Source organism: Sphaeramia orbicularis, chromosome 17, assembly GCF_902148855.1.
Source record: "Sphaeramia orbicularis chromosome 17, fSphaOr1.1, whole genome shotgun sequence".
NCBI classification, from domain to species: domain Eukaryota; kingdom Metazoa; phylum Chordata; class Actinopteri; order Kurtiformes; family Apogonidae; genus Sphaeramia; species Sphaeramia orbicularis.
In genome coordinates, this window is record NC_043973.1 from 23,176,184 (window position 1) to 23,188,674 (window position 12,491).

General features: G+C 35.3%; 1 protein-coding gene across 3 annotated transcripts; it reads right to left on the bottom strand.

Moving 5' to 3' along the window:
- Positions 1 to 1,265: 1,265 nt before the first annotated feature.
- Positions 1,266 to 12,402, bottom strand: kif2c (kinesin family member 2C). 3 transcript variants are annotated; one of them, XM_030159614.1, is made up of 23 exons: positions 12,374 to 12,402; positions 12,153 to 12,231; positions 11,970 to 12,064; positions 7,291 to 7,392; positions 7,128 to 7,176; positions 7,015 to 7,050; positions 6,211 to 6,351; positions 5,761 to 5,883; positions 5,510 to 5,607; positions 5,326 to 5,421; positions 5,186 to 5,240; positions 4,938 to 5,100; positions 4,373 to 4,463; positions 4,197 to 4,260; positions 3,933 to 4,024; positions 3,686 to 3,828; positions 2,786 to 2,999; positions 2,533 to 2,643; positions 2,346 to 2,413; positions 2,134 to 2,209; positions 1,961 to 2,038; positions 1,780 to 1,873; positions 1,266 to 1,456 (listed from the first exon to the last, which is right to left on the bottom strand). In XM_030159614.1, exons 2-23 carry the CDS (start codon positions 12,211 to 12,213, stop codon positions 1,395 to 1,397), a joined length of 2,112 nt encoding a protein of 703 aa, XP_030015474.1. In that variant the 5' UTR covers positions 12,214 to 12,231; positions 12,374 to 12,402; the 3' UTR covers positions 1,266 to 1,394. The 3 variants fall into 3 exon arrangements, with proteins under 3 accessions (XP_030015474.1, XP_030015475.1, XP_030015476.1); XM_030159615.1 differs by lacking the exon at positions 12,374 to 12,402 and adding an exon at positions 12,356 to 12,367; XM_030159616.1 differs by lacking the exon at positions 7,015 to 7,050.
- Between the last annotated feature and the right edge of the window lie 89 nt (positions 12,403 to 12,491).

Below are 12,491 nucleotides of genomic sequence, written 5' to 3' on the forward strand. Positions count from 1 at the left end.
TTTGTTTCACAATTTGTAAAAATAATGCAGCCTTTCTGATCAAAATACATAACTGACACAATGAGGATAGGAGAAACTAATTTTGAATGTTTGTATTACTAATCTTTATTGTGCCTTTTATGTTATACAGGGTTCCTACAGGTTTCTACAAATTAAATTTAAGACTTTTTAAGACTACTTAGAACAGAATTGAATGCCTGTTTCACAGCCATACTGGCAAAAATTTGACTCCTCAAATTTAGGATAATGTATTGATTTACTCCAATGCCTTGATTCCCACTGTTCCGAGTCATTTCTCACCGGGGGCTGCAAAGTTAATGATAACCGGTTCCTAAATTCAGTATAAATTGTCAGGTTGGAACAGGTAGAACTGAGTACACTAACATGACTTTCTTTGCAGCTTGGACATTTCCCAGACACATTTAAACACAATACAGTGAACAAATTAAGGACAACATAACTTAAGACCTACCCTATCAAATTTAATACCTTTTAAAGACTTTTTAAGGTATTAAATGCAGATTTGTAAATTCAAGACTTTTAAGACTCCACAGGAACCCTGGTTATAGGTTCCCCTAAGGATCTATCCGTCTATTGATAAAATTGAACTACAAACTACAGCCATGGGTGGTATGCTTTTTCTACTCAGTACTGTCAAATCTGTGATATTACTAAATAATAATGGATTAGATTTCTATAGCACTTTTCAAGGCACACAAAGCCCTTTACATTATTGATCCATTATTCATTTACTGTCACATTCTCACTCCGGTGATGGTGAACTACATTTGTAGCCACAGCTGCCCTGGGGTAGGCTGACGGAAGCATGGCTGCCAATTCGTGCCAAACAGCCCTTCCAACCACCAACATTCACACACACTGATGCACCAGTGTGTGACACTGAAGGCAAGGTGGGTGAAGTGTCTTGCCCAGGGACACAATGGCACATGGCTGGGACAGAGCGGGATTTGAACTAAATAAATAAAATTGCCCTTTTCTCTTTAGCGTTTGTAACCAAGGTCTCCAGTTTAACACTGCATGTTTGTTTCACTGCTGGTTGGTTCCTTGTTTTTTTTTTAAGTTGCTCTCTGTGTCTGGTGAGCCAAAGAATCATTTCCACTTCTGTGGACAATAAATCTTTATTCTATACTGTATTTTGATGACATCAGGATCATGAAACATGTAAAAACATCCAAACATTAACAATAACAATAAAACTTTGCAGTTTCCAAAGTCACGTCTTACAAGATTTAGTGTTGTTGAACAGACTTGAAAACTTTTTATTAATACAGGGTAATAATTAAAATGAATGATGGCTTGAACAAACAGCACAGAAACAGTTTTCAATACAATGTTAAGTAAAATAAAACTGATGGAAGCGGCTGAGATGGTTCTTAGAGGTTCAGCCGTGCCATTCTCTCCTGATCCACGGCAGTCTGCAAAGCCAGTACAGTCTCTGGATGACAAACAGGACACAAATAAATTAATATAAAATTCATCTTGTCCAACTAGACAGCACAAAACTACCTACGCACATGAGCAAAATACATATTTATTTGCATTAAAAAGCTTCCTGTTTTTTAATCAGTTTCATCACTTCAAAAGCAGATATTATTCACAGGTTTACAGAATGAATGACTCGAAAATAGACTTCAAATGCTACATTAGAGGTTATAGAGAAATTTGCATAATATGGTGTACATTGCTTTAATGTCTGGGTATAACAGATAATTATGGTAATACTTCCAGTACTGAAAAGCCAAATCAAGATCAACAAACCCAGTAACTTCCGTGAATAATCCACCAGGTCGGGGAGTCCTGTCTCAATGTCGAACGATATCTGCTCCATTGCCTTGACGAGATTATTTGCCCTCTGAAAAACAGCAAAGAAGCGCGACAACTTATTGAAGGAATTCACTTAAAAAAAAGGCAGTATGATATAAATAATTACAAAGTGTACCTTCAGTTCGACGCAAACTTTCTCCTCCAAGTCTGCCACATGAGATATGGCATCATACACGCTGATATCCAAAGATTCCTACAGTGCACATTAGAAGGCTTTGAGTCAGTTATTCATATGTACTAGCTGACATTAATCATTTTGGATATCTGTGTGTGTGTGTGTGTCCTGACCTCTGAGGAGCTATTTATGGGCTCTTGAGGTTTAGCTGCTCCATTCTGTTTGGCATTGCCATTCAGTTCCTTCACTCTGCAAAACAGACAAAAAGACACCACGTGTTTTTTTCTGGCAGTCTGTTCTTCAATCAAGGAAGTCTGAACATGATATATTCAGATGAAAAAAATGCATGAAGAGGCAAAATACACTGAATCACACAAGTAAATACCTGTCTGCGTAACGTAGTGTGTTCATTGTATATTCACATGAGGACATGGTTGGAGACACCATTGCAATCTATGGAAAAAGTCAAATGATGCACTTAAATATACATTCACTCAATTACATTTTTGTGATTCTGTTTTCTACGGTATCAGTATGAATATTAAAGATGGCTGAATTTGGTCTCAACAAACCATGCAGGTCTTGGATTTGTCTCCAATGAAGGAATCCCTGAGGACCTTGGTTAAAGTACTCATCCGGAAAGGAATGTGATCGCTGTTCTTTCCCAGTGAACGAATGCACTCCTGCGGAACAGAAAGGTGTGCACGATGGCGTTTGGATGAACAGACTGAAGAAACAGTGTTTGAAATCAAAGAAAACTGACTCCTCTCTTCACACATCATATTCATTGAGTTTGTGCTTGATTTCACATCAGTCATAGTCTACCTTAAGAGCAAGGAGACTGCGGTTGATCTCGGCGGTCTCAACCAAAGTGCTGCGGTCGTTGCTGCTAACGTCAGTGCCGCGCTCGTTGCCAGCCAGATCGACCAGTGAAAACTTGCCGTGCAAGGTGGTGGCACGGTCATTGCGTCGTAGCACTATCTGGAGGATGGCATGGGAGCGTGAAGAGTTGGCATTGGCTGAAGTCTGGCCTGATGTTCTGAGAGAAGGAAAGGAGACATGTAAGTGTTATTTTTCAAGAGCAGAACCTGGTCAGATTCTGAAAGGCTGCAACAGGAAATTAATACATCATCGTATTTGCAGGATGCTTGCTCTTTATCTAAATAAAAATTCCAGACTTTTTCAAAACTGCTATTATTTTTTTTTAACATGCTTTCCCCATGTATTTTTTTTTATCTTACAAGATTATGTGCCTTTGAGCATACTCTAAAATTCCACTATGAGAAACTTTTTTTTACATACTGTAAGACTTTCACATACTTTTCCAGACTTTTTGAGGTCTGGCAAAACAGCGTTTCAAAACTCCATATTTTTTAAGACTTTCAAGACCTGCACAACCACCCTGTATTTGCCAGTGGTCTGCATATATACATCAAACAAACCTGTAAAAAGTCAAATTAATTATTTAAGTTTCTTTATTCATCACTTAAAAGGAGTTTTTTTTTTTTTTTTTAACTAAACTAATACAACAGCTGTAACATTATTACACTCAGGAACAGAATAAAATTGAAACATTAATGGGATTAGTGTTTATACAGTCTCACCACTTTAAAACTAGTTTTATGCCACAAAAACAAATTAATATAGAGGAATAGATTGCTGCTTCAGTCCACATGCTGTTCAAGAGAATAGGACAATCTGTCCACGTTCCTGCCACACCAGTACCTGCATGCACTGCCCATCTGTATCATCTTGATAACATCCTCTGCTGCGGAGACGTAGACCTCTTCTAGACCCACCACCTGAACCTGTTGTCGGTCATCCTCCAAAACACGAAGCTTGGCCTTCTTGTTCAGCAGGTCATAGACCTAAGGTCACCAGGAACATTTCACTTGTAGGATAACATGACATTAGCTCGCTGTCAGTTAGGTACTATGAATGTGTTTATAGATGGAGATCTTTTTTTTCTTACTTTGCCATTGTATATCTCAAAGAAGCTGACGTAGACAGACAGATCCAGGTTGGCGTACCTCCTATGATTAAGCAAAGCAAACACATCCTGGGCTAAAAGGAAAAAAAACATGAAAGTCACCCGGCTGTCATGAATATTCTGTGTTTTGAACAATGAAGTGATGGCTCTGAAATATTCCATTAATCTGGAGTTTGTAGAGACAAAGTCAAATAATGTCTGGTCATTCAAAGTACAAAAAAAATAATAAAGATAATCAGGTCTTACCTGCCAAGGCGTAGATTCCTTTGGCACTGTTTTGCTGTTTCCCTGTGAAGTCGCCTCCCATTGTCTGTATAGAATATACCCCCCCAAAAAAATACAAGTACAAAGAAATTAACTCTACCTTTAAATTTCTGGTTTTGAATTATTTATAACCATACATTAGCCACAGTAATCCTTACATGAGTTTTTCCACTTCCTGTTTGGCCATATGCAAAACATGTTGCCATGGAACCTTCAAAAATTGACTGTACTAAAGGTTTGGCTGTGAACCTGTAAATGAAATGGAAAAAAAAAACATCTGTCATAAATTGGCATCTCTGTAAAAGAAAAAACAAAACAAAAACACACACACACACACACACACCATGAAATGTAAAAATACATGATCCCATTTTCCAAAAATTAAGAAAATTAAAAAAAAATAAAAAATCACAACAGCCACAAACGTATTAAACATGTCTTTCTTCAATCCAAATAGTTGTTTATGCCCGTGTGAAATGAAAAAAAAAAAAACAAGCAAACTGTAGAATAAGAAAAAACAAAACAAAAACACACACACCATGAAATGTAAAAATACATGATCCCATTTTCTAAAAATTAAGAAAATTTAAAAAAAAAAAGAAATCACAACAGCCACAAATGTATTAAACACGTCTTTCTTCAATACAAATAGCTGTTTATGCCCTTGTGAAATGAAAAAAACAAGTAAACCGATACTTATAAAAGGACTGGTGAGGTTCTTACTTGTAGACCAGGTCATTGGTGGAGGTCTCATCGAAGGAGTAGTCAAACTGGAAGGTTTGATTCTCCAGGTACTTGGTCAGGTCCACCTTTTGTTTTGGTTCATGAACCATTAGAACACCTTTTCCAGGCACAGAGACAACATCTATCTCCTTCTTATTAAGCTCTAAAAAAAACGACAACAAAAAACTCTTAGCCTGAACCCAGGGAATTAACATACATGTAACATCTTCAAGCCATTCACAGCCTACCCTGTTTGTTTAGTGGCCGCTTGCGAATACAAACACAAATCCGATGAGGTTCAGCCTGCAGAAATACAGGAGGAAAAAGTGCGGCTTATGAACTGCATGCTAGAAAACTCAGGGCACATTGCTCTCTGATCCTAACTTACCACATCATCAGCTGATAATGGGGATATTTCCAGGGTCTCTCGGAACTCTTCGATCATTTCGTAGAACTTCTGGTTTGGTCGAGAAGGCTCTCCGAACTAAAGGCAGAAGGAAAAGGAAGGGAAAGTCCACAAATTATACCTTCAACTACTCCCATCCAGGCAGCAGAATATGTTGAAAACTCACCTTTCCCCTTTTGATCTGCACGTCAGGTGGTTTAACAACACAAGACAGTCTTTTGCTGGCTTTGTTTATCTCTTGGTGAGCCACTGATTTTCTTCTACCTGCGGTGCACAGAGATAATGACAATTTTTGTGTTTTGTCAAATACAACATCCCTACATGCACTTTATCTTGAATATGCAAAAGATACACATTTGCTTGGAAAACGATATCAGACAGATTTTATTACAGAACACAAGCCTGTTTCTTACTGACTTTTCGCTAGTGATGGAGGAAAGTTTCTCTCTGGCTCATCGTTTTCCTTTACAGCCTGCCGTACGAATGGCAGTGATGATACTTGTTTGGCGTCTGTCTTTTTACGCCGTTGGTTAAGAGCCCCTGGATAAGGCAGAACACATACATGCATTTAACACAATTATTTCATATTAAGAGTTAAAAATGACTGAACAAAGAATGGTGGTCGCAAGAAATGATAGTGGAAAAGTGTTTAAAGAATAAGTACTTCAAGATACATTGAGACAATAAATAGTCAAATCTATAGAATACATACTGTTTTTTTAGTGATACTACTGCCAATGTGTCATAACAATAGGGATTTACAAAAAAAAAAAAAAAATCAGTCCTACTGGCAGGACTCTGAATGTGTCCTTTAAAAAGTGAGTTATCAGTGACTTTTCCTTTAAATACTTTCTTCTAAAGACCAACCAGAGTTTGTAGGAAATGCTGTAGGGGAGAGATCAGGATGGATCATCTCTGGGTTTGCCTGAGACAATGGCAAGGTCGGGACTGAAACAGGGCCTGGAGCCTGAAACATACACGTCTGCCGGGCCTGAGTCCGACTGGTGACTGAAAGTAGAAACACATCAAGTGTCAGTGTTCGTTTTCAGTGCAGTCTAACTGAAAAGTTAATGCTAATGTTGTTCTTTTGGTTTAAATGTTATCCAACCCTCTGCATGAAGCAAATAAGCAAGACTTTTCAGAAACCCCAATGGCAGAGAAATGACCCGAGAGTGAAAGTCACAGGAACACACATTGCTGCAGGTGCTGAAGCAATTGTAATTTAGAATTTGGTTACATTTGCAAGTGAAATCATTACTGACACAAGTTTAGTGCTGCAATTACATCAGTTTCAAAATATAAAAGCAGGGTGCATTGTATCACTGCACTCTAATTATAAGGGATAAAAGTCACATCAACACAGATTTTGTACATTTCTTAGCAGCAGTCATACAAAGCACCCTGCCTTTATTCCATTTTGTTTAGAATATAATTTTCTTTCAACACAATCAGAGCATTATAAATCATTAAAACAGTGCTATGTGCACAATTCAACTGTGTTGTCTGTACTACCAATCATTAAACAGAAGTAGATGACTAGGTCTGTATTATCAGTGGTCAGTTCTGTCATTGGATAATCTCTAAGATTGTGATTTTTTGCATCTAAACCAGGAACCCATTAATAAAGGAGTGAAACGATATTCTAAAGGGGAACATGCATTCCTTGCCAACCTGACTCTTCAGGATTCTTGACTGTTGGAGCAGAGGCTTTTGGGAGGAGAAAAGCTGTTAGAATACTGACCACAGCAGTGTAATAATAAAAATCAACAGATTTGTTTACATACAGGAGGTGGGGGCAGGTATCCTGGATGACCGCAGACGACCCTCATACTTCTATGAAAGAGAAAAACAGAAAGAGATGAAGGAGATGTTCCATGTAGTGTTTATTTGACACTAAGAATTTAAAGATATAGTTTACATGATAAAGAAAAGTTGAACTGCTCCTACCTTTTCTGCAGCAGGTGGGGGTAGTTCAGAGGCTTCATTGGCTTCAGCACTTAAGTCATCCAACAGGCCAGGATTGAGTATAAATATTTCACTCACTTCAACCTAAAACAAAGACAGCCCCACCCATGAGGAAAAAAGCAGTGACAAAGATTACGAGCCACAGGGATTATTGTCTCCAAAAGTAGATTTTTAGTCTTTGGTTTGCCTGACTAAAACTAACTTTAAAGAAAAAAAAGGGGCACAAGGCCACGTACTGACTTTATGAGGAGGTTACTTTCTAAATATCAAACCTGTTTCATGTAAAGATTGAATTAAAACCTCTTCAATTAAATATGATCTCATAACTGTGACTAGGGATGTAACGATATGAAAATTTAATATCACGGTTATTGTGACCAAAATGATAATGATTATCATTATTATTGTGGTATTTTTTTAATTATGCTCAAAATATTCAAAAAGTACTTATATACACACTGAAATAAGTTAACCAAGTTGTATTCTGGAAAAAAAATAAAATAAATAAATGAATAAAATAACAGCACAATGTACTTTCTGTTGGCAGAAACATTCAAATATTAACATGTAAACATCAAACATACAAATGTGTACTAAAGATGGCACCTTATGGCCATTGTTTGACCATTTTCCAGATCAAGTTTGAGTTGTTTTAGTTTCTTTTTCATAGATAGATAGATAGATAGATAGATAGATAGATAGATAGATAGATAGATAGCTCAAACTGCGGTTATCAAACACGGTTATCATGATAGTTATAATTTAAATGGTAATACTAACCTTCAGGAATTTTACCGCAGTTTATTGTTATATTTCTAACTGTGACATACGTCTGACTGATTTCCTACCACTGTCCTTTGATCATTTTTTACTTGAAATGAAACTGGTATTTTTAGATATTCTATAAACTGTGTTATTAAAACAAATTTCCTTCCATGATGACATCATTAACAAATTTCTAAAACATAATTATCATTTTTATTTGCTCACCCTGATCAGATCATGGAATACTATGTTATCTCATAACACACATGAAGATTACACACACACTTGGATATACAGTATAACTACATGACTTCAGTCCCTTACATTCCCTAAAGTAAAGGTATTTAATAAAAAGAGTAGATATGAATATTTTGAAATGGCATACAAAAGGGAAATGAACACAAACAAGAAAGCCTGAAAGTTAGTGCAATCATGAAACTTAAGCCATGTACCAAACTAAAGATTTCAGTCATGAACTTAACATTTAACAACCACAAAAAATAAAATGGATACACTTCAAAAAATTACATCAATAAACATATATTCAAAGAATTTCAAATGAAACTAGGTGTTTAGTCTCAAAATGGGGATGCCAAACATGAAAGGGTGTGGAAATATCAGATTACTTTCCTATCCTCATATTTATAACAGTCAAAATAACAAATGAATAAAATAAAATCCTATCCCTTCAAAAGCTTGCTAGAATAAACCGAATAAACGGGACAAAAAAATCTTTTTCAACTTTGCCGTAATATTTTGTAGTTTGTATAAGATGTAGTTTTTATGGGTATTAATTATTTCTCGATTACGTCACTGTAATAATACGTTCATAAATCTTGCATAAACATAAATACATAAAAATCAAAACACCAGTCATATTTTACTTGTCCTCAAGTCACTGCACTGGCATATTGTTCATTAAAGAATAGATTTTAATTCTGAGACCTGCTTGAATATTATGAGGCACAAACTCCTCAGATCATCTGGTACATGTTTTATCAGCAGGAACATCAATTGCCAGTTGCATTTATCTTAATGTATTCCATCCATGTGACCATTTCATCCATGTTTTGAGAAGTTCTGACACTTTTCATGACCCTCATAGGACCTTCCATCAAACTGACGATGAAGAAAAACTAATCTTCACCAGTATTTAGACAGAGATAATTAACATTAACATTTGAATGTCTTCACTATTTAAAACCATATTCAGTGAAATTTAGGATTAAGAATCTCATGTTTTTAATTCTAAACTACAAAGTGAAGGAAATAGCCATAGAATTATGCATCCTCACATGTTTTCAGATACTATTTACATTTGGACCTGGCCAAGTGAATAACGAAGTGAGAAAGCAATGTGCAGCAATACTAATCATTCCATATCTGTTTTTAAAAATCAATTTAGCAGCACCCATAATAGCTCAAATTGTAGGTCTAAGCAAGTACTTTAACATGCCATTAAGGAATAATAACCAAATATTTAATAAAAACATGAATTTATCATCACTGACAAAGTAAAGGACTGAGGAAAACATATACAGCAGTTATTCAAGATTTGGAAAAAATGCCAAAAAGTGCTGTTCCTCAAGGAAAATGCAAATATTTAGCAGACCACACTTTTCTTAATATATGAGTGTACATTATATCCAAAAATGAAACTGATATAATTTTTATTTTAGTTTTAAAAGACATTAATTCGTGATAATGGAGTGAGAATCCAAAAAAGTAACGGAGAGAGGTGTTTGTTCAGAGTGATGCACCAGAATAATAATAATCAAAGGTTTTATTAAGATACTGATCAAATTATCAGCCTTTGGTGACATATGTTTCATTACTATATTTAATACACATCTTTCTGCTTTTTTATAATAACCTTGAAAATCATAGTATTTGATTATTATGAAATATAAGGTTAGACACAGGCATATATTTTGAACATATTTATGTACACATTACTATTTACATTCTGAATTTATGCTGTATACATTCATTTACAACATCTACTGTTCTTAATTTACACTGTATTCTATTTAGATGGTAGAAAATACAAAAGTATTCATGTGGATGTATATTTCTTATGGATGTCACTGTCACTTATCATTGATTTTGCATACAGCTAGTGCTTCAGTATGTGTTTCATTCGGGCAAAAATAGTGTTTTAGAGCAAAAAGAAATGGACCCTGATGTTCACTTTCACTTGGCTTTGTTTATTAGTTTTTCATAAGTCATTAAAGTGTTTTATGTGTATGTCTGGATTTAGCCCAAATCCAAACTAAAGATTATTTTTGCTTACAGTTTGTATGCGTTGGTCCCTTGAAAACAATACAATCAATTGTCTTTTTGTCTTTCCCATCCATTTAACAAACTACCTGGATACCTGAGGCCTACTAGTAACTACATAAAATCATTATTGTCTATTGAGGTGTTCCATTAAAACTGACAAATATGTTTTCATTTGCAGTCATTTATTTACTTGCTTGTTTTTTTTTTTTTTTTTTGCTACATTATAATCATTTTAATAGCCTATTTTACATGTGTTTTGTGCCTCTGAAGTACTTTAACCCAAAAACCCACTGGTGACCAAAAGCATCAAGTCATCTATAATATTTAATAACTGCTGAACCACTAATCCTATTAAAATATGGACATAATTGGCATAAAATTTAGGCTGTCATCTTTTAATGGTCATCACATATGACCCATTTGGACATTCACAGGCTCTGTAGTTACCATGGAAACACTGTCATCTTCTACAACATTGATTCACCAGTAAAACCCATGGAGTTGGATCAATGACAGTGGATGGACACACTAGGTTTATATTCACTTATTGATATCATTACTTAAAAAGTCACTTTTTCTTCAGTTTCCTCTGTTTTTGATATAATAACCCTCAAGTTTAATATGAGCTTTTATGAACATCCACATGATCAGTAAATTGAATACAAGAAAACTCATGATTTACACACAAAAAAAGACAAATTACAGAGGATAATATTACAATAAATTGTGATCAATTACATAAGAATGGTTAAATAGAGAGAAAAAAATCATTTTGAAAGTACCACTGGGTCTTTATGGGTTAATTTGTGTTTGATGCCATATGAACATGTCTCTTTCAACCCTATTCCAACATATGCTTTCACTGCTTATTAGGCGATTACATATATGATTTTGTGCGATCACTTGCATTAAAAGGTAGTTTCATCTTTTAAGGCACAGGTGTCAAACATGCAGCCCGGGGGCCAAATCTGTCCCGCCAAAGGGTCCAGTCTGGCCCTTGGGATGAATTTGTGAAATGTAAAAATTACACTAAGATATTAATAATCCTTTTAATTCAGGTTCCACATTCTGATCAATTCAATCTCAAGTGGGTCAGACCAGTAAAATACTATCATAATAACATACAAATAATGACAACTCCAAATTTTTCTCTTTGTAAATGTAAATATTTTCATGTATTTACACTAAAACGAAGATTAATTTTGCAAAAAATGTGAATAACCTGAAAAAATATGAACCTGAAATATCTTAAGAGAAGTAAGTGCAATTTTAATAATATTCTGCTTGTTATTAAATGTTGTGTGTATTTGTAGATCCAATGTGATCTGTAAGTTATAATGTACATGTGTAAATAATAAACTGAGGTAGAATATTGTTAAAAATTACACTTATTTTTTCAGTGTGTTCATGTTATTCACATCTTTTGAAAGGATAGTTTGTAGATGTAAATCATCATGTTAATTTACTTTTTTTCGCTCTAAAACATAGAGAAAAGTTTGGAGTTGACATTATTTATATATTATTATGTTATTATTTTCTTCAGATCAAATTTAGTTGAATGTGGCCCCTGAACTCAAATGAGTCTGACATCCCTGTTTTATGGAGTTACTGACCTCCTTCCCACGGCAGGAGTTTCTTTCATGCCACTCCACCATAACCGTAGACTTGGTAGCATCCACAGTTTTCACAGTGGCCGGATGACAGCGACCTGGCGTACACACAAACAGACGGTCAACCCGATATCGGTCACATTTTTATCATTATTTAGTCCAAAGTCACCAAATAATACAAATTACCATCACTACGACTGATGTTTACAGGGCGTCCGATAAGTTGTCCGTACAAGCTGGGCTCCATTTCAGCTCCTTCACTGCGCTGAAAACGGAGAAACCAAAAACTCAGCCACCTAACGACAGTATTTATCAAACTAAACCCTCATTTCATCCACTTGAGGTTATTCGTTCACACTTCCACTACCCAACAACAAAAACAAACTTACCAAACTATGAAAACTTACCACTAACGACTCCAAACCGTCTATATTAACACCGCCCAAGATTTCAAATTACGTTATTTCCGTGTTTTAAGCATCTAATTGGTCAACGTAACGTCACTTCTTCTTCTATGTTTTTTTT

Excerpts from the sequence above, each read along its gene's own strand:
- kif2c (XM_030159614.1), bottom strand. The coding sequence starts at position 12,213 with ATGGAGCCCAGCTTGTACGGACAACTTATCGGACGCCCTGTAAACATC. Across the intron at positions 2,414-2,532 it reads ACAAATCCAAGACCTGCATG|ATTGCAATGGTGTCTCCAAC; the intron begins GTTTGTTGAGAC and ends CTTTTTCCATAG. Across the intron at positions 1,874-1,960 it reads AAGTTTGCGTCGAACTGAAG|AGGGCAAATAATCTCGTCAA; the intron begins GTACACTTTGTA and ends GCTGTTTTTCAG.